Source organism: Bidens hawaiensis, unplaced genomic scaffold (genome assembly GCF_021521415.1).
Source record: "Bidens hawaiensis isolate Kalapana, Puna unplaced genomic scaffold, B.hawaiensis_p1.1 tig00419517_1, whole genome shotgun sequence".
Taxonomy (NCBI): Eukaryota; Viridiplantae; Streptophyta; class Magnoliopsida; order Asterales; family Asteraceae; genus Bidens; species Bidens hawaiensis.
In genome coordinates, this window is record NW_027504888.1 from 61,200 (window position 1) to 82,982 (window position 21,783).

Genomic DNA, 21,783 nt, shown 5'->3' on the forward strand with positions numbered 1-21,783 from the left:
TTTTTTTACCCATAACAAATTTGAGCAAATGTAGTTAATTTGTATCAAACGATCTATTTATCAACTTTTAACCTGTAATAATCAAATTTAAGTTCCATAAAAAACCTGAAACAATTATTGATAAAAAATAGCCCAAGAAACTAAATTTGATAAACTTTATCATATTTGAAAGTGATTGGTATATATTATCCTTACAATTTAACACATATATGTATATTTTACTAAATTAACAAAAAAATAAATAGATAAATTTAAATCATATATTTATAATTAATAAATTTATATGACAATGTACAAAAACCCAATAGATAAATGGATTTCTTTTAAAAAAATGAATCAACTTTTATGCATATATTTATAATTTAATAATTAAAAAAATTACTTCGTAAACTGAAAGCATATTATAGTTTTTATTTTATTTTCTTATTTACAACCTTCGACGATATACGTAGTATAAAATATTAATGATAACATTTAAAATTATATTATTTTCAATATTTAATAAACACGGTTTTTTGTTGATTTTTGGATATTATCAAGTAAGTTGTGAAATATATTTCTAACAATGCATAGTATTATAATATGTAAATATATATTTTTATAAAAGTGTATAGATATAATATAAAAGGAGTTTAAAGAAAAGTGAATAATTTAATCATGTTATAGATATAATATAAATTAAGTGTAAAAGGAAAGTAAATATTAATTAATCTATGACATATATTAGTTTTGGAGGGAAAAAAATTGCAAGAATTAACCACAAACTGACACGTGTTCTCACTTATTTTACTTTATTAGAATATAGGTAGATGAATGAATAATGTAAAACAGCCCCATAATACGAGGGATAAAAACTATATACTAATTTAAACTTGAAAACCTAACTATAGTTATCTACAAAACCTTATCATGTTGAAAAAACTAATTACAAAAAACACATATAAACAATTAATTAAATAATTTCTTACTATCATGTAAGTACCCCAGGTAATATGCTCGACTTGATATCCAAGTTACCAATTCACCATGAGCTCGATAGACTGAACCAAATCGAATTACGGGCCAACAGTTTGATCGTGTTTCCAAAACTGCATCAATATTATTATGACTTATGAACTCGAGAGTGAATTGATGTTGGTTTGATTCAACTCGCTCATTAAAAGTCTTATAAGCTCAAGGTCAAATTGATGTATACTTCAACCTTGTTTTTGAACACTTGATGTAAGTTCAATATGAAACTCCACCTTAACTCGTTTATAAACAACTTCTATAATAAAATGCACAATCCAAAACTTGATTTAGTGTTATCTTGTAGAAGACGAAACTCTTTTAAGATAGTAAGCTTGAACTTAATTTACGAAATTAACAATCTTTTATGGTGCATGTAAATTAATCGTAAATTTCTTATAACTTTGAAACCCGAAAAATCTGACTCGGAAAAACTAACCTGAAGAACATCCATACTCCTAGATAATAGTTATAATACTCCTAGATAATAGTTATAAAAGCTTAGTTTAAAACTTATAAAACAAAAAAATGCGCCAGGTAGGGGTCGAACCTACGACTTTCTGCTTAGGAAACAGACGCTCTATCCACTGAGCTACAGGCGCTTTGTTTAACTGATTTTTGAGTTAACTTTCAATTAATCTAAGGATGTAATCAGACGCTCAAATGTTTAAATATTTTTTGATGAATCAGTGAATTCACTGAAGTAAGATGGTAGAGTTTTACATTACATGGTTCAACTAGGGCCTAGGGGTGTAAACAAGTCACTCAAGATTGACTCATTAAAAACTCAAATTGAGTAGATCGAGCTTAAACGAGTTCAAATTTTAAAAGAAGTATGTTTAATAAACAAGCCCGAGAATGAGCTTTACTTATCGAGTTCAAGCTAACTCATGAGTCATGAGCCTATTATTTATATATATATTTTTAATGTATTGAATAGATAATGATATTTTATAAATGCAAAATTATAAAAAAAAAATCACTAAAAAATATATAAAGTTATCGAGTTTATTAGAGTGTATTGATTTATCTAGTTATAACTTTTGTATAACTTATGTATTTCTCTCATTTTTGATGTAACTTGGTTGTAAATTATTTTTCTATCTATGTATGTGATCCCCTCTGTTTGGGTCATCAGATCATTAATCAAATAGAGTTGCATTTGGACTGGTGTGTGCCCTTCATGAGTTCATGATGATTGTTGGTATTTTTACTAAATTTTATTTGATGTTCTTTTCATTTAGGTCAAGTATAAGCGCTATAAATGTTCTTTATGTAGGTTACTTAATTTTAACTATCGTTTATCCGCTTATCTTTGCAATTCTCTGTACATTAATCAATAATAACATTTGCAAGAGCTTATATAAAATAGCAACAAAGCGTAAGAAGGGTGTGATGATTACTTAGAACAAGTGAACAATCCGAAAATGTATGTTGAATTCGTAGGGTGTCGATAGTTAAGAGAAGTAGTATTTACTCTAACAAACTATCATACTATCACCGCATTGAGGTCTATGCAATTTGATTATACAAAGAATGATGCAATTGATGAACAAAGAAATGTCAAATGATCAACTTTAGCCTTAAATGTTATTTATTTTTTTCGGAAGTTTGAAAATGTGGTTACGGAATGTAAAGGGTGTAATAAGGGAGTTTATTCTTGAGTGGAATAACTTCATACCAAGGAAAGTCGGGATACTTTCTTAAGAGGACGGATATGGAAAGACTACCGGTTTTATGTGCATTGGCAAGGGCCGCAAGGCGCAATATGGCAGCTGAGACGGTTTGGCACCTGGTGTACGGAGAGGAGGAAACAGTGGAACATCTTATGGTGTTATGTCGGTTTGCTCAAGCAGCGTGGCATGGTATCGTGAGTTGGTGTAAGCTGGTACTGCCTTTTTTTGCTTTCTCTATCCGGGATATTTTGTAGCTTCATAAATACTATCAACTTTCCGGTTGGAAAGTGAAAGTATTTAATGCGGTTTGCCTTACGGTAATGTGGTGCATTTGGAAGATAATAAAGGTGATGGTGCTCGAAAGGTGTCTGTTCATGTTAGTCAAGCTTCGGGAGAAATAAAAGCCTTGAGTTTTTTTAGATATGTAGCAGGTCAAAAAAACCCCGAGTTTTTCTTGAGGTGGAGAGCATTTTTCAGTTTTCATGGGGATGTATGGGTCTAAAAAAATATGTTGTTGGCGGTGTTTTTTTGTTGGTGGACTAGTAGCTTACTAGGTGGACTAGTAGCTTACTAGTCCCGCTTCGTTCTCTAACGAATAAATTTATTTGATTGGTCGTTCAAAAAAAAAACAACCGTATTCTGATACCAGGTTTAAAAAGCAAAAATCACGCCAGGTAGGGGTCGAACCTACGACCTTTTGCTTAGGAAACAGACGCTCTATCCACTGATCTACAGGCGCTTCTTATTAACTCATTACTTCTGAAAACTTATCAATCCCAGTAACTTATTTATTTCGTTCAAATCTCCCGCCAAATATTCACCAACCTCTTAAAAACCCTAACAATAATTCCAAAATCATTGATTCCAATTACCAGAACGCCATGGAAGCTTCCATCACGCAGTTCCGCGACGGCATTGCTCGGTTCTGCCACCACCTCGAATCGAGCTCAGCCGCGCTTCTTCAATCCGTTAACCGTCGCCCGATCCCCTTAGGTAATAATAATAATAATAATAATACACATCCCTTTGGTTAATAATAATAATAATGATGATGATAATAACTGCTACTTTAGTTTAGATCTAGGTTTTGTTTTTATTGTAATGATAATTATTAGTTTTGTAGACTCTGCTTCGTTATCGTTTGTGCAATGCCTGAACCGCCGTGTATCGACCGCCACCAGTGATCTCAACCTCCTTGAGTCGATGACGTTCGATACGGTGTCGTTTGAGGAGTTGCTAGGTCACTGCAACGAGATTTATAAGAAGAATCAGAATGATATTGTTGAGCTTGAGGATCGACTTTCCGTGTTTGGATATGTTGCAGGTAGTACGCGTCTTTTACTTTATTTAATTCGATGAAATGAGTTTGATTCGAATTTGAGTTGAATTTGTTACGAAATCAAAGTTGAGTTAGTTTTTATATTTTGAACTTAATCTGAGCCCTAAGTACTTGATTTCGCTCGATTGTTTGAAGTTATTATGCTTGAAAACTGAAATACTCAAATTGATGACACGAGTTTGATTTGAATTGGATGAAAAACGATAAGAATTTGAATTCAGTTGTTACAAAATTGATGTTGTACTTGTTTTTTCATGTTTTCGGTATTAGTACCATTTGGTTTTGGTATTTTCAAAAGTGAACTGAAAAAATGGTACGGTATTTGGTATATGGTTTTACTCGCTTTCAGTATCAGTATTTTTGGTACGGTATTTGTTTGGTTCCGACAAGGTACAAATCTCATCCTGATTTTTTCAAGTTTGAGTACAATTTGAGCCCTAAATACTTGAATAATAAAGCTGGCAGGATATAAAGAACTAAAATAATCAAATTAATTACACGAGTTTGATTCGAGTTCAATGAAAACGCTAATAGTTTGAGTTTAATTGTTACAAAAAATTGATGTTGAATTCGCTCGATTTCTCAAGTTACTATGCTAGTACTATTTCTGTAGGGTTGGAGATTGATGAACCTGAAGAAGACATGTATGATTCACAACCAAATATTAGTTTGAATTTGAAGAACACGGTGGAAGATGACTCTTTGTATCCTTAATTACAGTTTAGTTCATGAATTATGAAATCTGATAAAAAAATTGTTTTTAATCAGGAATTGTTGAAATTGATAATTACACAAGCATGTCAATTAGTTGGGATTCTGTTCTTTACATTTCTTAACTATATTTAGATTTGATGATACATTGAGCTTGCAGAAACTTGGCATTTCTGATGCTTCTCTTGCCACAATTGAATCTGAAGGTTAGTTGATGCAAAGAAGTCTTTTTTATGTTCGCTTATTTTATAAATGAACCAACATGAACACATGTTCTGTTTCTTTGTTTATGTTCGGTTAGTTTATGTTTCTATAAGTTTGTTTGTTTATGTATTCATTTAATTTGCCCATTAAAATTTAGTCTAGTTTTATTTGTTTTTTACGCCCAAATGATTGGTATTCACATTTCATTTTAATTGGTGTTTGCTCAGTTATGTTCGTTTATATGCGTTCATCTATGTTTAGTTATATATTTATTTATGTTCATGATCTATTCATTTATACTATTAATGAACATGAACACGAACAAAAAAACCCTGGACGTTTAACTACTCGTGTTTGATCGTTTGTTCGGTTAAAGCTAATTGAATGAACATGCCCTATTCGTGTTCTGTTTGGTTCTCGTTTACAAGCTTACTCACTTATTTTCTTGTTTCTCATCTCAAAACTGCAGGTTACAATAAGATTGAGTTGGACCCGCTATATGACATATCCTTGGATTTCTCAAAAACAGAAGGTAAACAACTATATGATCCCCACCCCACCCTATTTCTAACATTGTCGATGACTTTTTGTCTCCGTCATGTAAACAGATGGCAAACAGAACGAGAAGGAAGATGTGAAACCAATAATAATAGTACCGAAAGATGCTTATGAAAGTCTTCCTTCATATATGAAATCATTAGCATCTTGGGAGGTAAATATTTCATTTTATAATATTATGATATGCAAAACTTGGCACTGAGTTTAAGTTACCGATTCCAATTTTACTCTTTTACAGGATTTGCTTACTGTAACGGAGAAGATGAACAAGCATCTTAAACAGAAAACCAAGAATCACAATTTCCTTACACAAGATGAAGTTTCGTCACTCGATTTAGGTAATAAGCATTACACATACTTTTTAAATAATTTTGTTCAGTTTTTTTTGTTTTCCATAACATTTGCTAAGTTAGACTCTGCTGCTGGTGAATGTAGGCCCTAAAACACGATCATACCTGTTGTTATTCGTGAAGATGAACCGTTTAGTTGTGGAGACTATTGATGGGTTGATTTCATATAAACTACTGTAGGCAATGCATAAGTTCGTTATTATTGATACTATGATTGTGAAATTAGAAGTTTGTATGATTCATTAACATATTACTATGGTATAAGTATTGTGAAAGTGTGCTTTTGTATTCTTTAATGATATTTCAGTTTACCACACTACTATGGAACACTATGTTAAAGATTTGTAAGAAGTATTATCCTTTTTTTAAGATTGAATTCATTGATGACCAAAAGGTCTAAACTCTAAACGCATATTCGAGGGCACAAAAGTAGAGTGCTTGGGACATATAATCACTCGTGAAGGTGTAACCACTGATCTTGTTAAATGAGAAGTTGTTATACAGTGGCCTATACCTGTTAATTTCAAGCTTTTTAGGCTCAAAGATGACAATTGAAGATGTATTCTATACTTTGGAGTTGTAACATAAATGGCATGTCTATTAAAAAAAAGGATGCTTTTGTATGTAACAACGAAGCAAAACAATCTTTTGACATCTTGAAGATGGTATTAAACTTGGATAACGATTTTAGCTGTGCTAAACTTCTAGAAATTTGTTCATTTTGGCAACGAATGGCATCATCTAAAGGGTTGGAAGTAATGCTAATAAAAGATAACCATCCAAATTTCATACTTGGCTTTCCAAGTTACTAGGCTACAGTTATGAAATCAGGTAAAAAAGGGTATCCATAATGTTGTAGCCGACGCTTTTTTCAAGGGTTTAACATAACTTTGTTTACAAAGGGTATAAGCACTTTAAGCCATTCTTGTGGGATATAATTATTAAATAAAGTTGCATTTAATGTGGATGTTGAAGATCAACAGTTGAGGGTTGACATAACGTTGTAACGTTTGAAAGAGGCATGTATGAAACTTAAGACTGTTCTAACGTGGTTCACCGCTTCATTATAACGTTTAAAAGACCCTTGTACACCCGTTTAACATATTAACAATATATGCACACTTTATTCCATTAGTACACCCATTTATAGCTACCAGTGTTGCTCAACTTTTTGTTGACACGCTCAAAATTCAATATCTAAAAGGATCGTGACCCTGTATACCTAACCAATATCTAAAGGATTTATGCGGGGGTAAGGAGTTACTGTCACCTTATCCACTGCTTACCATCCACCAACAGATGAACAACAGAGGCTTTTTATAAATGTTTGGAGACCTATCTTAGATGCATGGTTATGGATACTGCTCACCAATGACACAAATGGCTTACTCTAGTTGAGCGGTGGCAACAATCGAGGACCTTTCGTGATTGGGAAGATAGCATTCAAAATTTTTTGGCCCAATTAGCAAAACCAAGAAAACCGAGTCGAACCCAAAAATTCGAAACCAAACAGTTTAGAAAAATAAAAAAAACCAAGAATTTGGTTTCGGTTTTAGCTCAAAAACGCATCGCTTACATCGCCAATACAAAAATGTTAAATAAAAATAATGACGCGCCAGTTAGGGGTCGAACCTACGACCTTCTGCTTAGGAAACAGACGCTCTATCCACTGAGCTACAGGCACTAGATGTTTGTCAATTACGCCTATAAATATAAAACCTCATTTGTAGTTGTATTATTTTTTTAATCCGATACTAAGCTACAACTTAGGTTCTTTTGAAAAGATTATAACATATTTTTTTTCTGGTTTGTCAAAAAACATTTTAAGTTATAGCCTAAACAGCTGTTTGTTTTTATAGATAGATGGACTTCCAATATAATGCATTTTACATAAAACGAACATTTTAAGTGTTAAAACGTTATAGAACATTAAATGTTGAGCCTCGGGGTGTATGGTTTGCAAATAATGATTTTGTAAGAATTGGAACTCATCAAAGGATAATGGAATGACATCTAACAAAATTATGAATCAAACAAAATGATGTATCAAAAGATTTATTTTATCTTTTGGAGTAACAATGAAGCACAACAATCTTTTGACAACTTGAAGATGGCATTAAGCTTAGCTTCCGTTTTAGCTTCGCCAAACTTCAAAAATTTGCTCATTTTGGAAACAAATGCATCATCTAAAGGGTGCTAAGGCCATGTGTAGTGGGGCTACAATTTGGGTGATTTTGGGCGCGAAGGGGCGCGAACACCGCCCTCGGGCGATTTATGGGCGACAAGGGGCTTGGGCGAGTTCTTCTCGTCGCCCAGAAGAAGGGCGAATTTTGTGGTGGTGGGGCCGACATGTATGGATATGTGTGTGTGCTATATATACATATATGTATATATATTATTATTATATTACTATTTGTAGCCCCTACACCATTACACCCCAAAAACAAATTTTCACCCCTTACTGACTGGGCGCCACACGGCGCAAAACGCCCCAATTTGTAGCCTCTCCACTACACATAGCCTAATGAAACTATGAAAGTAAATAAAATCTTTTTTTCTTCTATATGAAAACAATCATTATTTCATGGGTGTCTCTTGGCAATCACATCAGAGATTGATATTCCCCTAGTTCTTGATTTCAAGCCCTCTTTTTATAAAAACAGTAGAGACAGGTGGTCGTGAGCCAAACAAACAACGATAATCACAACGGTAGACAATAGAAGATCGAAAGCGATGATTATCATTAAAACCCAAAAATAAAACTACATAACTTACTTTTCCACCCTAGGTGGTGGCTCACACAATGACCAACACTTACAAATGAGGCCCTAACACGCTATTTATAGTTCCTTAAACCATGTTCTCTAAGCCAGCCGTCTCTGCCTGAGAACCGTCAACTGTCGCTAGTGACACTAGGAAGTGTCATAGTTTGTCTCCGCGACTGTGACACTATTAGTGTTGCCCAACAGTGGGAAACGACTGTATCATTTAATTGATAATATAACTATCAAATTTTAGACCTTGCAGATGCAAAGAGTCTTCGCCTTAAAACACTTCTTATCATCCTCTAATAGACAGACATAGGCTTTTTGATGCATGGTCATGGATGACCTATTTCTAATGGGGAAGACATTCCAAAAAAATGAGTTTGTGTCTATTTCAAGCTTCATCTCTTAAACTTCAATATAAAGAATAAGTTTTGCTCCTCGGGGTATTATGGACCCTTGAATGCTTACAACTAACTTACAAGCTGGATCACTCACTCTAGTTTCTCTTTCAATGTTCCAAGCTTTCACAAACATGTTTTGTAAACGATTATTTCTAAATGCACTCCGTCCATTCGAAGTTCCAACAAGGGTGAGGGGGGTGGTTTACCCACTCACCCAAACCTATCAATAGAGCATTCTCACCTCAAAACCTACAACTACCACTACCCAATTTAAAAAGGGTTGCTTTAAGGGTGCAAACGAGCCGAGCTACTCGAGATCGGCTTGTTAAAAAGTTCGATCGAGCTGAGCTTAATCAAGCCCGAGCTGGATCGCGAGCCTAAATGGACTTGTCATTTATATAAGTTTTTAAAATATGTATTTAACAATTATTAATTAATATGTATAATGTTATGAAAAAATAAATATAAATAACTAAATAATATATATTATATTATGCATAAAATTATAATAGAAAAAATACATACATAAATAATTGGTAAATAATAATTATAATTAAATAAAAAATAATTGATAAATAATAAACGAGCCAAACACGAGCTTGAAAATCTACTCACGACCCAAGCTCGAGCTTTGAAAATAGAGCTCGAAACGAGCCGAGCTCGAGTTCTGTGTATGTTAAACGAGTTGAGCTAGAGCCTAATCGAGCTCGGGCTCGGCTCGGCTCAGCTTGTTTGCACCCCTAGATAGTTTACCGGTGTACCCACTTAACAAATAACTAATAATAAAATGTCATCTCAAGTCAACTAAAATCATCCCAACAACTCAGCCCAATTGCCCTTAGTGCTAAAACCCGATACCCACTACTCGCTAAAACTGAAGTGGTTTCCCTTGGGTGTTAGGCTAATCATCCAAGGTACTTGGCTGGTCCGAGTAACCCACCCCAGACACCATTTTATATGCTATGATCCCATCTATTAAAATTCAATCTCCTAGTTAAACATATCTATTTTGTTCATCTTAACACCACCTAACTCAAACCATATATAACCTGTTTCTCAAATCGCAAGCAACCACAAAAATACTCAACGCTAACGATGGATATTATAATTTGAAACAAAGTCAAGGTTTTACAACTAGTTGAGGTTGACCCGTACGCCAAAATCTGGTTATATACGGCTCAGAGTTAACCCAACAAAAACTAGAAAGAAAAACCATACCACCGGTTAAAATCCCTTTTCCAAAATGAGTTATTATAAATAAATACTCTACAAAAAAAATATGAAACCCAAAACAAAACCTTCAAATACTTCACATTGTATAGTTTCTAATTGTATATTTTAACCGGCCTCTCATATGCATGATGGTTCTGCAAGCAACAATAAACATATCCATTAGAAACGGGGACAAATGGAGACATTTATTTATATTTTAAGAAACGCAAAATGAAAATAAATGTTACCTGGTTAGTGAAGGACCTTTTCGAGGTGGTATCAGGGTGTTCCAACCCAAGGTATTGCTCCCAAGCACCATAAACATCCTTTCTCTATATAAACAAATTCAATCATTTAATTGTTAAATTATTATGTAATAAGATTAATAAATTATAAAAATACAACCACCAACGAACCTGAAAACGGTTGGACACGATTTCAGTGTCTTCAAGATACTCTATCCTTCCAAGAGATAAAAACGCAATACTCCACTGCAGTTACAATAATTTATTCATAAATACAAAATAAAAGCAGCTCAAAAGCAGGTTTCATAACCCAAATTGACACGTTGTACAATTTTAAGGGTACAAACAAGCAGAGCCGAGCACAACTAGGCTCAAGCTTGCCTCGTTTAATTTCCGAGAGAGCTCGAGCTCGGCTCGTGAGTAGTTTTACAAACTCAGGCTCGGTTAGTATTTATAAACTATATACATCTTTATATATGTTTTGTTTTATTTATACGTATATATACATTACCGTTTTCATATATGACATATTTAGAAAATTAATAATAAACTAAAAAAGTACCTTAGAAAATTCATCATCAGAAACCTGCAGTTTCCTCTGAATTCGACTTTTCACACTTGCTACAGTTTCATCTACATGAATTTTCAGAAAGAATGGGTCGCCAAAGTGTTGCACTTGCTGCAAAACCATCAAACATAAAAATGTTAATAATAATGTTCCAAACTATATATATATAAAAAATCATCTACATACCATTAGGTTAGTATCTTTATTAAAATGGTAAACATGAATCAACCGATCTTGGGGTCCAAAGTTTTTCTCCTCTTCGGGAATCTGAGTTTAGAAACAAAAATTATTTTATATAAAGCACATTGCATGTACACGAGATAATCAATAAGAAATGGCAAGAAGAAACTATGAAACTTACTTCCTCAGCACGTACTGTCCAGTACTGATCATTTATATTCTCAATTCTCTCACTCAGAGGAAAAACCTGTAAAGAAAATTCATTAAAAAAAACTACTCAAGAAACTGATAAAGTACAAACCTTATTATAATACTATAAACAATTTCCACATAAATTAAAAACCTATGTAATATACGCAATGTTATACCTTGTAAATCTTATGAACAAACACTTCAAGTAGTCTCAGTTCAGCATCTGGATGTGACGATTCCACCTATTTTAATGTGCAGATTAGAATATATCAAAGAATAAAAGAACACAAAGTGTCAGCAGAAAAAATCATTTAGTGACGTCAAAATATGTGTTTTCCAGAAATATTGCTTCAATCATACATGTGAACTTTGTAACCAAAGAAAAAACCACAAAAAGAGGGACAATTTCATATATGACATTCATACCCTCCCCTCACAACTTGCGATAGTATATGAGGGTTTGGAGTGTAAGGCAAAAAGAGAAGGGTATAATGGTCATACCATAACTTATTGCTTGAGTAGATATGAAATTTCAAGTACTTTGAATAGGTATATAACTTTTTTGCTTGAGTAAATATGATATTATACCAGTTTTCAGGCATATAAAAAACTGCCTAAAAAGTTATAATCTGCTGCTTAATTGTGAATTATGAGTTTGATGTTTATCATTATTATTATCATTGAAAGCATACCTTTGTCTTTAATTCGGTGAGAACATCTCCAACAGTGCTATGTTTGGGCAGCCTAATATTGTGAATTACAGGCTGCAACAAAATTTACAACAAAATATAATAACCAATAACATATATTACAATATGATGGCCAAAAACGAAACATTTATTGCAGTCTTAGTAACATACCTCTTCCTTTGGAGAACGAAGGAAAACAATCTTAAGAGTTTTCAGACATTGCAACTGTGGCAAAGGTATATCCAACACTTCATAGTATAGAATATCAGACATCTGTAATAAAAAAATAGGATGGCATTATACCTTTTAGTAATCATAATGAACACAAACTATTAATAAAAAATGAATTAAAATAAATAAAAAGTACAGATACCTGATTGTGGTGAACAAGCATGTCTAGAAGTTGATCTGGAACTTGGTATTTAACTGGGTGAGGTTTCGGTTGTTGAGAATAGCAGTTATGACTTGTAAGTCTGATTTTGGAGGGATCTTCAAGACAAAGTTGATAGGCCACCCTCTCCACAACATCATCATATGTATGTGACTTTGACCTATCATATGATCGTATGCAAACAGTCAACAGGCTTGTTTGACAGAAATCTAACATAAATAAGAAACAGAACTCACAATTCTAGACAAAAATCATCCTCTTTAGGTCTATCCAGAGATCGAAAACGAACAATCTGCAAAGAAGATAAAAATAATCAGATATCCATAGTCACTTCCCTACAGATCCGTAAACGAACCAAACACTCCGTTAAGAGATAGTGAAGCGTTCGGTCAAAAGTTCGTTTAATTAATATACGAATGAACATGAACAAAAAATTCGTTAGTTTACGTGTATTTAAGTTCATTGGTTACGTTCGTTAATATATTCATTTAAATTTTTTGGCCCATTACAATAATAACTTTTTAGGCCCAATACTGCAATACACTGTTCTTCACATTATTATTAACAGAATAACAGGTTTCAACCCAGTTATGTTCGTTCATCTACATTTAATTATGTTCGTTCGTTGCGAACATGTTCAATTTCTTACCAAACGAGCACGAACAAGAAAAACCCGTTCGTTTAACTTTTCACGTTCCGCCATTTGTTCGGTTAACTTAAAGTGAAATAAATAAACACAAACATGCTCTGTTTGTGTTCGTGTTCGTTTAAAGATTACTTCCTCTATTTTATGGAACCATTGATACTATAACAAACCTGACGATTTTTAACATATTCAAAAAACGATGGGACATCTGGAAACTGGCATTTCTCTGCAACATGAGGCTGAAGAATTTTCTGGAAGCAAACGATGTCACCATCTTCAATCTGAAAAGAATTAAAGAAATTAATTTTACATTTAAATGGAACTTTAAATATTTACTAAGATAATCTGTTAAATAAAATTGATGAAATACTTACATGGCAAAACCTAAAAGAAACACTCTTCTCAAGACGTTCGCACATGAGATTAGGTTCAAACTTTATTTCCTGATGAATAACAGATTAATATTTAAAAATCATTTACAGACATAAAAAATGCCTATTGCTGTATGAGAAAACAAACCTCATAAAGTTGAATTTCTTCATCAGGACTAAATCCAGCTAGTTCTCTCAATTTTGGTATAATTTCACTCACCCTACTAGATATCTTCACAAAAGATCTACCAACAAAACTGAAAAACAAAAACCGTAGTATTTAATCAGGAAGTGAGGAAACCATAATCACATATCGCTAGATAATAAACTGACAAACATTTTATCCCAGTCATCCAACCGTAATCCAACCTAACGGTGAACACTAATGCATATTAATCAATAAAGGAAATGAACGCATACCGAAGTTCTGACTTCTCGGGGTCGTAAAGCTTGAAGAAAAGAAGTATCACATCTTTAGTTTTTTCAGGTAGCGGAAGTGGATTTAAATTCTGAAACAAAATATAATTTATTAACGATTTAATTGAAACTATATATAATATTATGTGTTGTAAAGAGGATATTACTGGTCCAAGCTCTATCTCCAAGAACAATTTCAGTTCAGCACTTGCAGCTTTATGAGAACTCTCCTTTAAGTTCCCAACCTGAAAATTCAATTATGATCATATATATTTTGGCAGATTATTTCAAAAGTTGAAACAAAATACTAAATATCAAATAAAATCATGTGCTTTTGAAACACTATAATATTGCAATGTAATTTAATATATTTCTTTGAAACAATTTAAAACTTTGTAAGCAATAAATATACACTTTTGGCTAATGTTCGATCCATTTGATATAAAACATAACCTGCACCAACTCGTTCATAGCTAACATGCAACCTCTAGTCTAAATAATCAACTTAAACTCTCAAGTTCATTAACAAATAGACCCAAAGAATTTCAGTTTAATAAAAAATATTAAACAATATAAAGAGCGTTATGAAGTGATAACATACAGCTAGCATTTCCTCCTCAGGTCTCAAAGGTCGATTGGGGCGATATGTTTGGTTCTGCCTCTTTGCCCATATCCAAAAACGCTGATATTGAACGGGTATGCCTAATTCTTTGGCAACTTCTTCCTGCAACAATTTAATAAAAAAAATGCAATGACTCATGATTAGGCTTCAAATATTAAGTCCGGTTTTAAATAACAAAACATTACGAAATACAGAAAACGTGAGTGATTTGTACCTTGAAAACATTAAAGGGCATCTGTTTCTGGACTCGAAAACTATGAACTTTTTCATGATCAATAAGATCAAAATATAAATCCTTTCCTATCTGTTGTACTAAATCAGCATCACGAGCAACCTATTCAATGACAGCATATATTAATTAGTAAGGTCAAAGTATTCAACTTTAAAAGATTCTTAAAAAGTATCAAATACCTTTAAAATAGTGTAAAGATGAGCCTCTGCATTGTATCTTTTCTTTGTTTCCTTCTCTTCCTTCTCTTTTTTCAACCTTATCTAAAAACACATAAACGCAAAACTTTAACTTTATACTAAACCAAAATCTCGTCAAGAACGAGCCATATAAGTAATAAGTAATTGTGTTTTTACCCTAAGATGTTCTGCGATATCTTTCTCGTTCACATCACAAACAATCTTTTCCTTGTCACTCACACGTATATACACAAGCATGTATGCATTTGAGTATTTTGTAAATTTTATAGGAGTGTTATTGTAGCCAGGAGTCGTCTGAGGTAGCTGTTGAGAAAGAAATGAAACAATGAGAAAAATAAGTTTCTTGTTGGTGACAAGTGTCAAGTATCTATACGACGGAGTAAATCTTTACCTCTTCCTCACCACCATATTGCTCTTCTAATGCCCTCCTTAAATCTTCTTTTGTAACCCTTTCGTCATCAAACTTGAACCTGAATGGAAACACAACCAAATTACAAGATATAGAGGTTATTGAGCGGATTTGGGTTACAGTGTCAGTTTAGCTCTTTTTTACCAAATTAGAGTACCAAAATAGTTTACTTCACTTAAAATTAAAAACAAATAATAAAAACGAATAACTTATACAATATTACCCCCACCCCACAAGTGGTGGTGGAAACATAATGGTCATGGGTGGTGCTAACCAAGTTGAACCCTTTTTAAGTTATCAGGTTTTGTCCCGTGACCAGTTTGAGTAAACCCAAATGAATCCGTTGAAACTTGAAACAAGAGAAAAGAAGATACCAAATAATGTTTAAACCTTCAGACTCTCCCAAATTAGAGATAAGTATATAACCATAACCAGAAACTGACTAAGGTCTGAAAATATACACATATATGAATAGGAAAAGGGTTTACCATTGATCTGATAGGGTAGGCCTAATGAATGCATAATAGTGTCCACCACTTATACCGCCACTATGAACCAACACACTGTACACACAAAAAAATTGTAAGCCAAGAGAGTGTGCATGAAACTTAAAAAAACCGATTCGAAACCAAAACAACCGAAGCCAAACAAAAACCGACGGTTTAATTTTATGTTTTCGTAAATTCGGTTGCATTTTGCATGTAACTAAAAACAAACCAAACAGAACTTAAAAATTTTCATTTTTAACCTTGAGTTTTAAGTAATTTATAAAAAAATTAATAAATACCGAAAAATTGTACCCAAATGTATAATAATCAGTTAGTTATTAATTAAAAAAAATATTTAGACCCAAATTCATTACCCTGGGGCTTTTTTTGGCCCAAAAAATTTAAGCCCAAATGGCAAAATCAAAAAATCCAAAGTGAGCGGTTTTCAAAACCAAAACTTCGATGATTTTTTGTATGGTTTGAGCCCAAAACCGACCCATGCACACCTGTAATCCACAAACAAACACAAAAGCTATATTGATACCTGTGAAGGGTATAAAGGTTGCGAACACTCTTATCTGCATCAGGAGATAGATACTTGCCACCATCCCTATCAAGATCAAGCTCTAGTGGGAATTCATAACGGTCATTTATCTGCAAAAAGAATCACATTAAGTAACTTGTGAAAAAATCTGGGCTTCTATTATCTCCATTGTTTCCATCTGAAATCATATACAGCATACTAAAAAAAACTAAAATTGTGCTTTCAAATAAAACACGTATAATTCACTGTAGATATACAAGACAGAAATACTTATGAGTGCTGAACACATACAAGTTATAGAAAAACCACTAGTAAATGTTTCACCAAAAGATGAAAACAGCAACTGTACATTATATCTCTGTTTTTCTCTTCACACATTATATAAAGTTACTAGCTTTTCATGTAAAACATTGCAAATTAAAATTAAACCCTCGTTTTCATAAAGGAAACTCAGAAAAGTAGAAGCAAAACATACTTACCTTTACCATTGTATCCCTTATGTAATCATACTCAAAACGCTTTAGCTGAAGTTCAAGAACAGGCGGGAAATCGGTAAACAAGACTCCCTTGCTAGCATCCTGGATAGAAAAGCATATGAAACAAGCATAATAACTATAACATGTGATGATAAACCTTATATTCTCAATAGTAGTTGTAATGTTCAATTTACAAACAAAAACTGACAACTAACCTGCAAATTATGTTGTTCAGCATGATATCTATTGTCACCCTCAAGTCGTTCCACTTCAACATATTTGTCAAAAGAAGCATAAACATCTTTACAACCTTTCACATCAAGTTGGAGATCTGAAATTAAAGTTTTGATGTCACTAAAACAAAACTAAGCAAGCACATTCAAACTATACAAGACTGTTTAGCTATTTTCAACATAATTGATACCATAGAATGACTCTTTTCTAGTTGATTTGAAGTCCACGTTAATGCATTCAATGTAATTCATATTGTGTCCTTCAAATAGCTTTTGTATTGTACCTTCCACGACGGTTCCCTGAACAAACAAGAATCAAAAGTTCAGACCATCTAACTAAACAGACCCAAACAAACATTTAAAAGTAAAAACCATCGAACGAAAACCTTACCTTCATTTTATCTTCAAGTTTTTCACACAAAACTCTATTAAGTTCTTGGACATCGTGTTGCATAAAAGAATCATACGTATCCCACCCAAAAGATCTTGTTAGTTCTTTTGTTGAAACACTAGTTTCATTGTATTGAAGCTTATAAAACAACCTTTGAAGAGCCAACGGAATACTGCTAGATGGCATGTCATTTTCTGTTGTTGGCATATGATACACAGCCTGATATTAAATTTCACATTAGATGTTTCATTCTAAACAAGTATGTTATACATATAGGCACAGATAATAGAAATTACATACTTTTCTGAAATAAGGAATATGGTACAAAGTTTGAAGCAGAGAGTTCATGTAGCATGTTGCTCCTTGATTCTTAAGTCCAACATAGCCAGTCTCTTTCTTTGAGTCGTATGACCAGTACTCAGCCATTCTACGTACTGCCACCTCAGCTTCAATAACGCATGTGTCGTTCACAAGGTAACCTCTACTGGTGTCATATAGTTCACTTAGAGGCATAAAAGATGTGAACCCCCAGTCACTTTCTTTTGAATGAAACTGGTGCTGTGCATCTGCAAAATTAGTAAAACTTCAACTTTAATCTCATTTTTTGCCAAAAGTGATGATCTGTTTTCCAGCATGTTTGTGTATCTTCTTTTTTCAACATTAACATCAACAAAATGCTTAGCAGCAAGTATCGATTATTTTTATACCAGACAGCATAACTTGATTGAGAAATAGAAAACTTTCCCTCATTCGAAAATATCAATTAGTTTCAAATGTGACTTTACAATTATATATATTACATACATTAACACAATAATGAACCATAAAAGAACAAGCAATGTGTCTACAACTATAAGCTATCATGTGATAAAAAATTAAACACAAACTTTATCCAACCACAAGTTCTCCACAACCATGAACACAAATATAACATACCTTTTTTCACTGTGAATCTGCTGTGCATCTGATTTACCACGGCCAAGCTAAAGTGTGCAAATCTACCCCAATTAGGTGGCAGGGTTGCGTGATCAGCCACATCCAGATACATGGACAAGTAGTCCGCATTATTTCCCTGTGGAAACACAAGCACACGCCTGCAAATAAATAATTAGCTATGAAAGTAGCAATTTAAAAACAAAAGAAGCAGGAGCTTATTTTTATCACAATTATTTACCATTTATATGGCCCGGCCGCAAAAACATCAGAGAAAAGCTTTTTGACGTTTCTTCGAGAAAAATGCTCAATTGTCCATGTAAACCTAGTTGCTTGAGTTTCAATTTCTACTTGATTCTCAGCAGTGCTAACAACTTCTGCTTCACCATCCACTAATAAATCCAAATCAACAAATTAATAATTACTTATAAAAAAACCTTTCACACACACAAAACAAAAACAAAACCAAACCTTCCATATTCTGAGGTGCTTCAACCGGCTGAGCACCTTCCACAACCTCACCGTGCGGCACAAGCAGCTGCTCACCGTCTTGCTGCATTCAATCAACCAACACAACACCATTAAACACATAATTCCAACCAAAACCACACAATTACACAAACAACTAACTCCAATCATAATCAACCTATCAACCTAAAACCCTAATTCACCATCCACAAACCAAAAAACCTAAAATCAACACTCCGAAACCGCCGATTACACTAACAAACCACCACACTACAGTTCTACACACACTAACAACAGTAAACCTAGCGTGATCGCAACTCGTAAACCTAGCAAAACCTCAATTGCACCAGCAATTGCTTCCGTAACGTAACGACTAACACTTAAAACACTCATAAACATCATCAATACACTACAATCAGTACAATCACTACAACTTCACATATACATACATATACATACAAACAGAGAATATAAAGAATTAGATATACATACATCCATCGGTTCTGGCGTAATCGTTGTCATGACGTGACGTATGCCGGAAACCTGAAGAGTAATTAATTGACTGACGGCAATTTGGGGGTTTGAAGAAACAGAAGGCGGTCTGGCGAATGGAGGGAGTGAAGGGTATTAATATTATTATTATTCTTCTTATATTATTATTATTATGTGAGCATAAGCATGGAGTCCGGTGTACAAGTCATTGGTGTGACAGTCAATAATGTGGTGACACGTGGACTGTAATGGGTTTTGGGCTATCTGCTTGTGAGGTTCATGAACTTGTGATAATGACTTTTCATGGTACCAATTACACTTGGCCCATTGCTTAAACTCTTTTTTTAATTTACTTTTTTGTTTTGGTTTAGTGTTTTTCCTATTTTAATGAAGTGGTGTTGGTATAATCAATGTATGGTTAATGATTTTAGGATTAATATTTATTATGTTGACGGTTATAAATGAAAAACGCAGGTTCAATTGTGATTCGGTGCAGATTTTCTGGGATCTGTTTTGATATGCTTGAACGCCATTTGATTCGATATGTTAAGTTATACGATTCCAGGCTGTAAAGACGAATAAAATAAATGTATTGGTGTGAAATGTAAGATATATTAAATGAGTTTGACTCAAATTTGAAATATACGATTTAAGAGCCGAGTTATTTTAAGTTAAGCGAACCGAATCGAACCGAACTCAAACTTATATAAATTTAAACTCGACTCGATTTGGTTCATTTACATCACTATTGTTTTTAATTTACTCTTAAACCATACAATGATAAAAAAAATTATTTTATTTTTTGTTTAGTTTTTAAGTTATTAACATTATTTTTAGCTGTCATTTGGTTGGTAGTCCAATAGTAAATACAATCTTTATTCAACATTTAAAGGTTTTGGGTTCGAATCCCACTAGTTACGAATAAAATTCTCATTCTCATTTATAAAATGTTGCTTTTAATTTTAAATTTAACTTGTGTTTTTTACTTATTTAATAAAAGCTTTAATATTTTTAATTTTTTTTACCCGCAAAAAGCTTAAATATATGATTAATGTTTTAACCTTTATCTATTGAAGTGGATAATGACAATTTCCAATCTCTTTATTTAATACTCATATATTTATACAACTAATTCACCTTTTTTTATCATATTATCTTGAACGATACTAATTTAAACATTTTATAATTATAAATTAACAATATAATGAAATTATGCATATTTGGTTCATTTATCTTGATTTTGATTTGTATTTTATACTAATATCTGCATTCAATACTCATTATTATACAACTAATTACCCTTTAATAAAAGCTATAAGAAATAAAAATTTTTTGAAATTGTGAAATAACATTTATGAAATTATGCAAATTGGTTCATTTATTTCAATCTGTATTGATATATTATATTAACTTACTCTTAAAATAATCTTCTTCTTTTAATATTATTTTTATTAAAACAACTCGAATTATAATCTCTATCTTTTTCTCAGTCTCTAAAAATTGTAGAGATTTATTTTAATTTTGTTTCATAAAGCTCCATTTTCATCTCTATATCTATTTTGAAGATTTAGTTATACCGAATATATAGAGACATAGATGCCTAGATGAAGAATAAAAAATAAGAAAAATATAAAGACAAAAATGTGGTTTTTAGAGTTAGAGAGAGATTTTAATGTGAAAGCTCTTATTTGAAGTTACTTATTTTTTATTCAAGTTTACTTATTTGTTTTTTAGTTGTTAAAAGTTATTTTATTTTAAAATTAATTTTTGTATACTTATATAATAGAAAGATTTGATATATGATTAACGCCCTGCTTGAGGTGCGCGCATATTATGTATATATGTGTAAACCCTCGGGTGGGCAAAAGTGAAATTGCACTAATTTTGACGATATTTTACTAATCTCGTGAAAATAACGTTAAAAGTGGCGGAAGATTAATCAGGCATCATGTGGTGGCGTTGATAGCCGAAAGACGAGGGTACATGCACCAATCAGCCGGTATCCCGATGATTGAGTGTTATGTGCTTTACGTCCAAGGCTTGATGCAAAACTACTATCGAGCCGGGGGTCTCACCGGAAGCAGCCTCTCTATCCCTATGGGGTAGAGGTAAGGCTGTCTACATCTTACCCTCCTCAGACCCTACCATAACTTTGCTATTGGTGGGATATACTGAGTACGATGATGATGATGATGATGATGATGATGATGATGATGATGTTTATACTCTTTTCTATTAAAGTAAAAAATGATGCACGGCAAATTTCCACGTTTATTACTTATATCATTGTACATCTGACTAGTGGAATTTCTTCGCGACAAAAATTCGATTAGTACTAGCAAGGTTCATTAAGGTATCAATATAATACTGAC

General features: G+C 32.9%; 2 protein-coding genes, 1 long non-coding RNA gene and 2 other non-coding genes across 5 annotated transcripts; 2 read left to right on the forward strand and 3 right to left on the reverse strand.

Annotated features, from left to right (window-relative positions):
• Positions 1–1,537: 1,537 nt before the first annotated feature.
• TRNAR-CCU (transfer RNA arginine (anticodon CCU)) lies at positions 1,538–1,610 on the reverse strand. Its single transcript has one exon. It is a non-coding gene; the product is annotated as a tRNA-Arg (tRNA).
• Positions 1,611–3,343: 1,733 nt separating this feature from the next.
• On the forward strand, positions 3,344–5,102 carry LOC143609259 (uncharacterized). The gene is made up of 4 exons (XM_077084063.1): positions 3,344–3,677; positions 3,808–4,008; positions 4,637–4,727; positions 4,870–5,102. The coding sequence occupies exons 1-4, from the start codon at positions 3,566–3,568 to the stop codon at positions 4,943–4,945; spliced, it is 480 nt and encodes a 159-aa protein (XP_076940178.1). The 5' UTR covers positions 3,344–3,565; the 3' UTR covers positions 4,946–5,102.
• Positions 5,103–5,459: 357 nt separating this feature from the next.
• Positions 5,460–6,121, forward strand: LOC143609260 (uncharacterized). The gene is made up of 3 exons (XR_013149390.1): positions 5,460–5,650; positions 5,735–5,834; positions 5,932–6,121. It is a non-coding gene; the product is annotated as an uncharacterized LOC143609260 (long non-coding RNA).
• Positions 6,122–7,457: 1,336 nt separating this feature from the next.
• TRNAR-CCU (transfer RNA arginine (anticodon CCU)) lies at positions 7,458–7,530 on the reverse strand. The gene has a single exon. It is a non-coding gene; the product is annotated as a tRNA-Arg (tRNA).
• A 2,575-nt stretch (positions 7,531–10,105) lies between these two features.
• Positions 10,106–20,067, reverse strand: LOC143609257 (ubiquitin C-terminal hydrolase 12-like). Its single transcript, XM_077084060.1, has 32 exons — positions 19,412–20,067; positions 18,923–19,004; positions 18,693–18,843; positions 18,455–18,612; positions 17,819–18,084; positions 17,519–17,737; positions 17,319–17,427; positions 17,110–17,225; positions 16,898–16,996; positions 16,419–16,528; positions 15,875–15,949; positions 15,369–15,447; positions 15,134–15,280; positions 14,960–15,040; positions 14,763–14,882; positions 14,528–14,650; positions 14,094–14,171; positions 13,930–14,018; positions 13,658–13,766; positions 13,513–13,581; positions 13,309–13,419; positions 12,729–12,784; positions 12,475–12,652; positions 12,273–12,374; positions 12,105–12,176; positions 11,589–11,654; positions 11,402–11,467; positions 11,227–11,307; positions 11,035–11,151; positions 10,644–10,718; positions 10,476–10,559; positions 10,106–10,382 (listed from the first exon to the last, which is right to left on the reverse strand). The coding sequence occupies exons 1-32, from the start codon at positions 19,439–19,441 to the stop codon at positions 10,341–10,343; spliced, it is 3,360 nt and encodes a 1,119-aa protein (XP_076940175.1). The 5' UTR covers positions 19,442–20,067; the 3' UTR covers positions 10,106–10,340.
• Between the last annotated feature and the right edge of the window lie 1,716 nt (positions 20,068–21,783).

Bases quoted from the DNA above. Each gene is read 5' to 3' on its own strand.
- LOC143609259 (XM_077084063.1), top strand. From the start codon at position 3,566: ATGGAAGCTTCCATCACGCAGTTCCGCGACGGCATTGCTCGGTTCTGC. The intron at 4,009-4,636 runs GTAGTACGCGTC...CTATTTCTGTAG, and splicing joins CGTGTTTGGATATGTTGCAG to GGTTGGAGATTGATGAACCT. The intron at 4,728-4,869 runs GTATCCTTAATT...AACTATATTTAG, and splicing joins ACGGTGGAAGATGACTCTTT to ATTTGATGATACATTGAGCT.
- LOC143609257 (XM_077084060.1), bottom strand. From the start codon at position 19,441: ATGACAACGATTACGCCAGAACCGATGGAT. The intron at 17,428-17,518 runs GTAAGGTTTTCG...TTGTTTGTTCAG, and splicing joins AACTTGAAGATAAAATGAAG to GGAACCGTCGTGGAAGGTAC. The intron at 13,767-13,929 runs GTATGCGTTCAT...TTTGTTTTTCAG, and splicing joins CCCGAGAAGTCAGAACTTCG to TTTTGTTGGTAGATCTTTTG.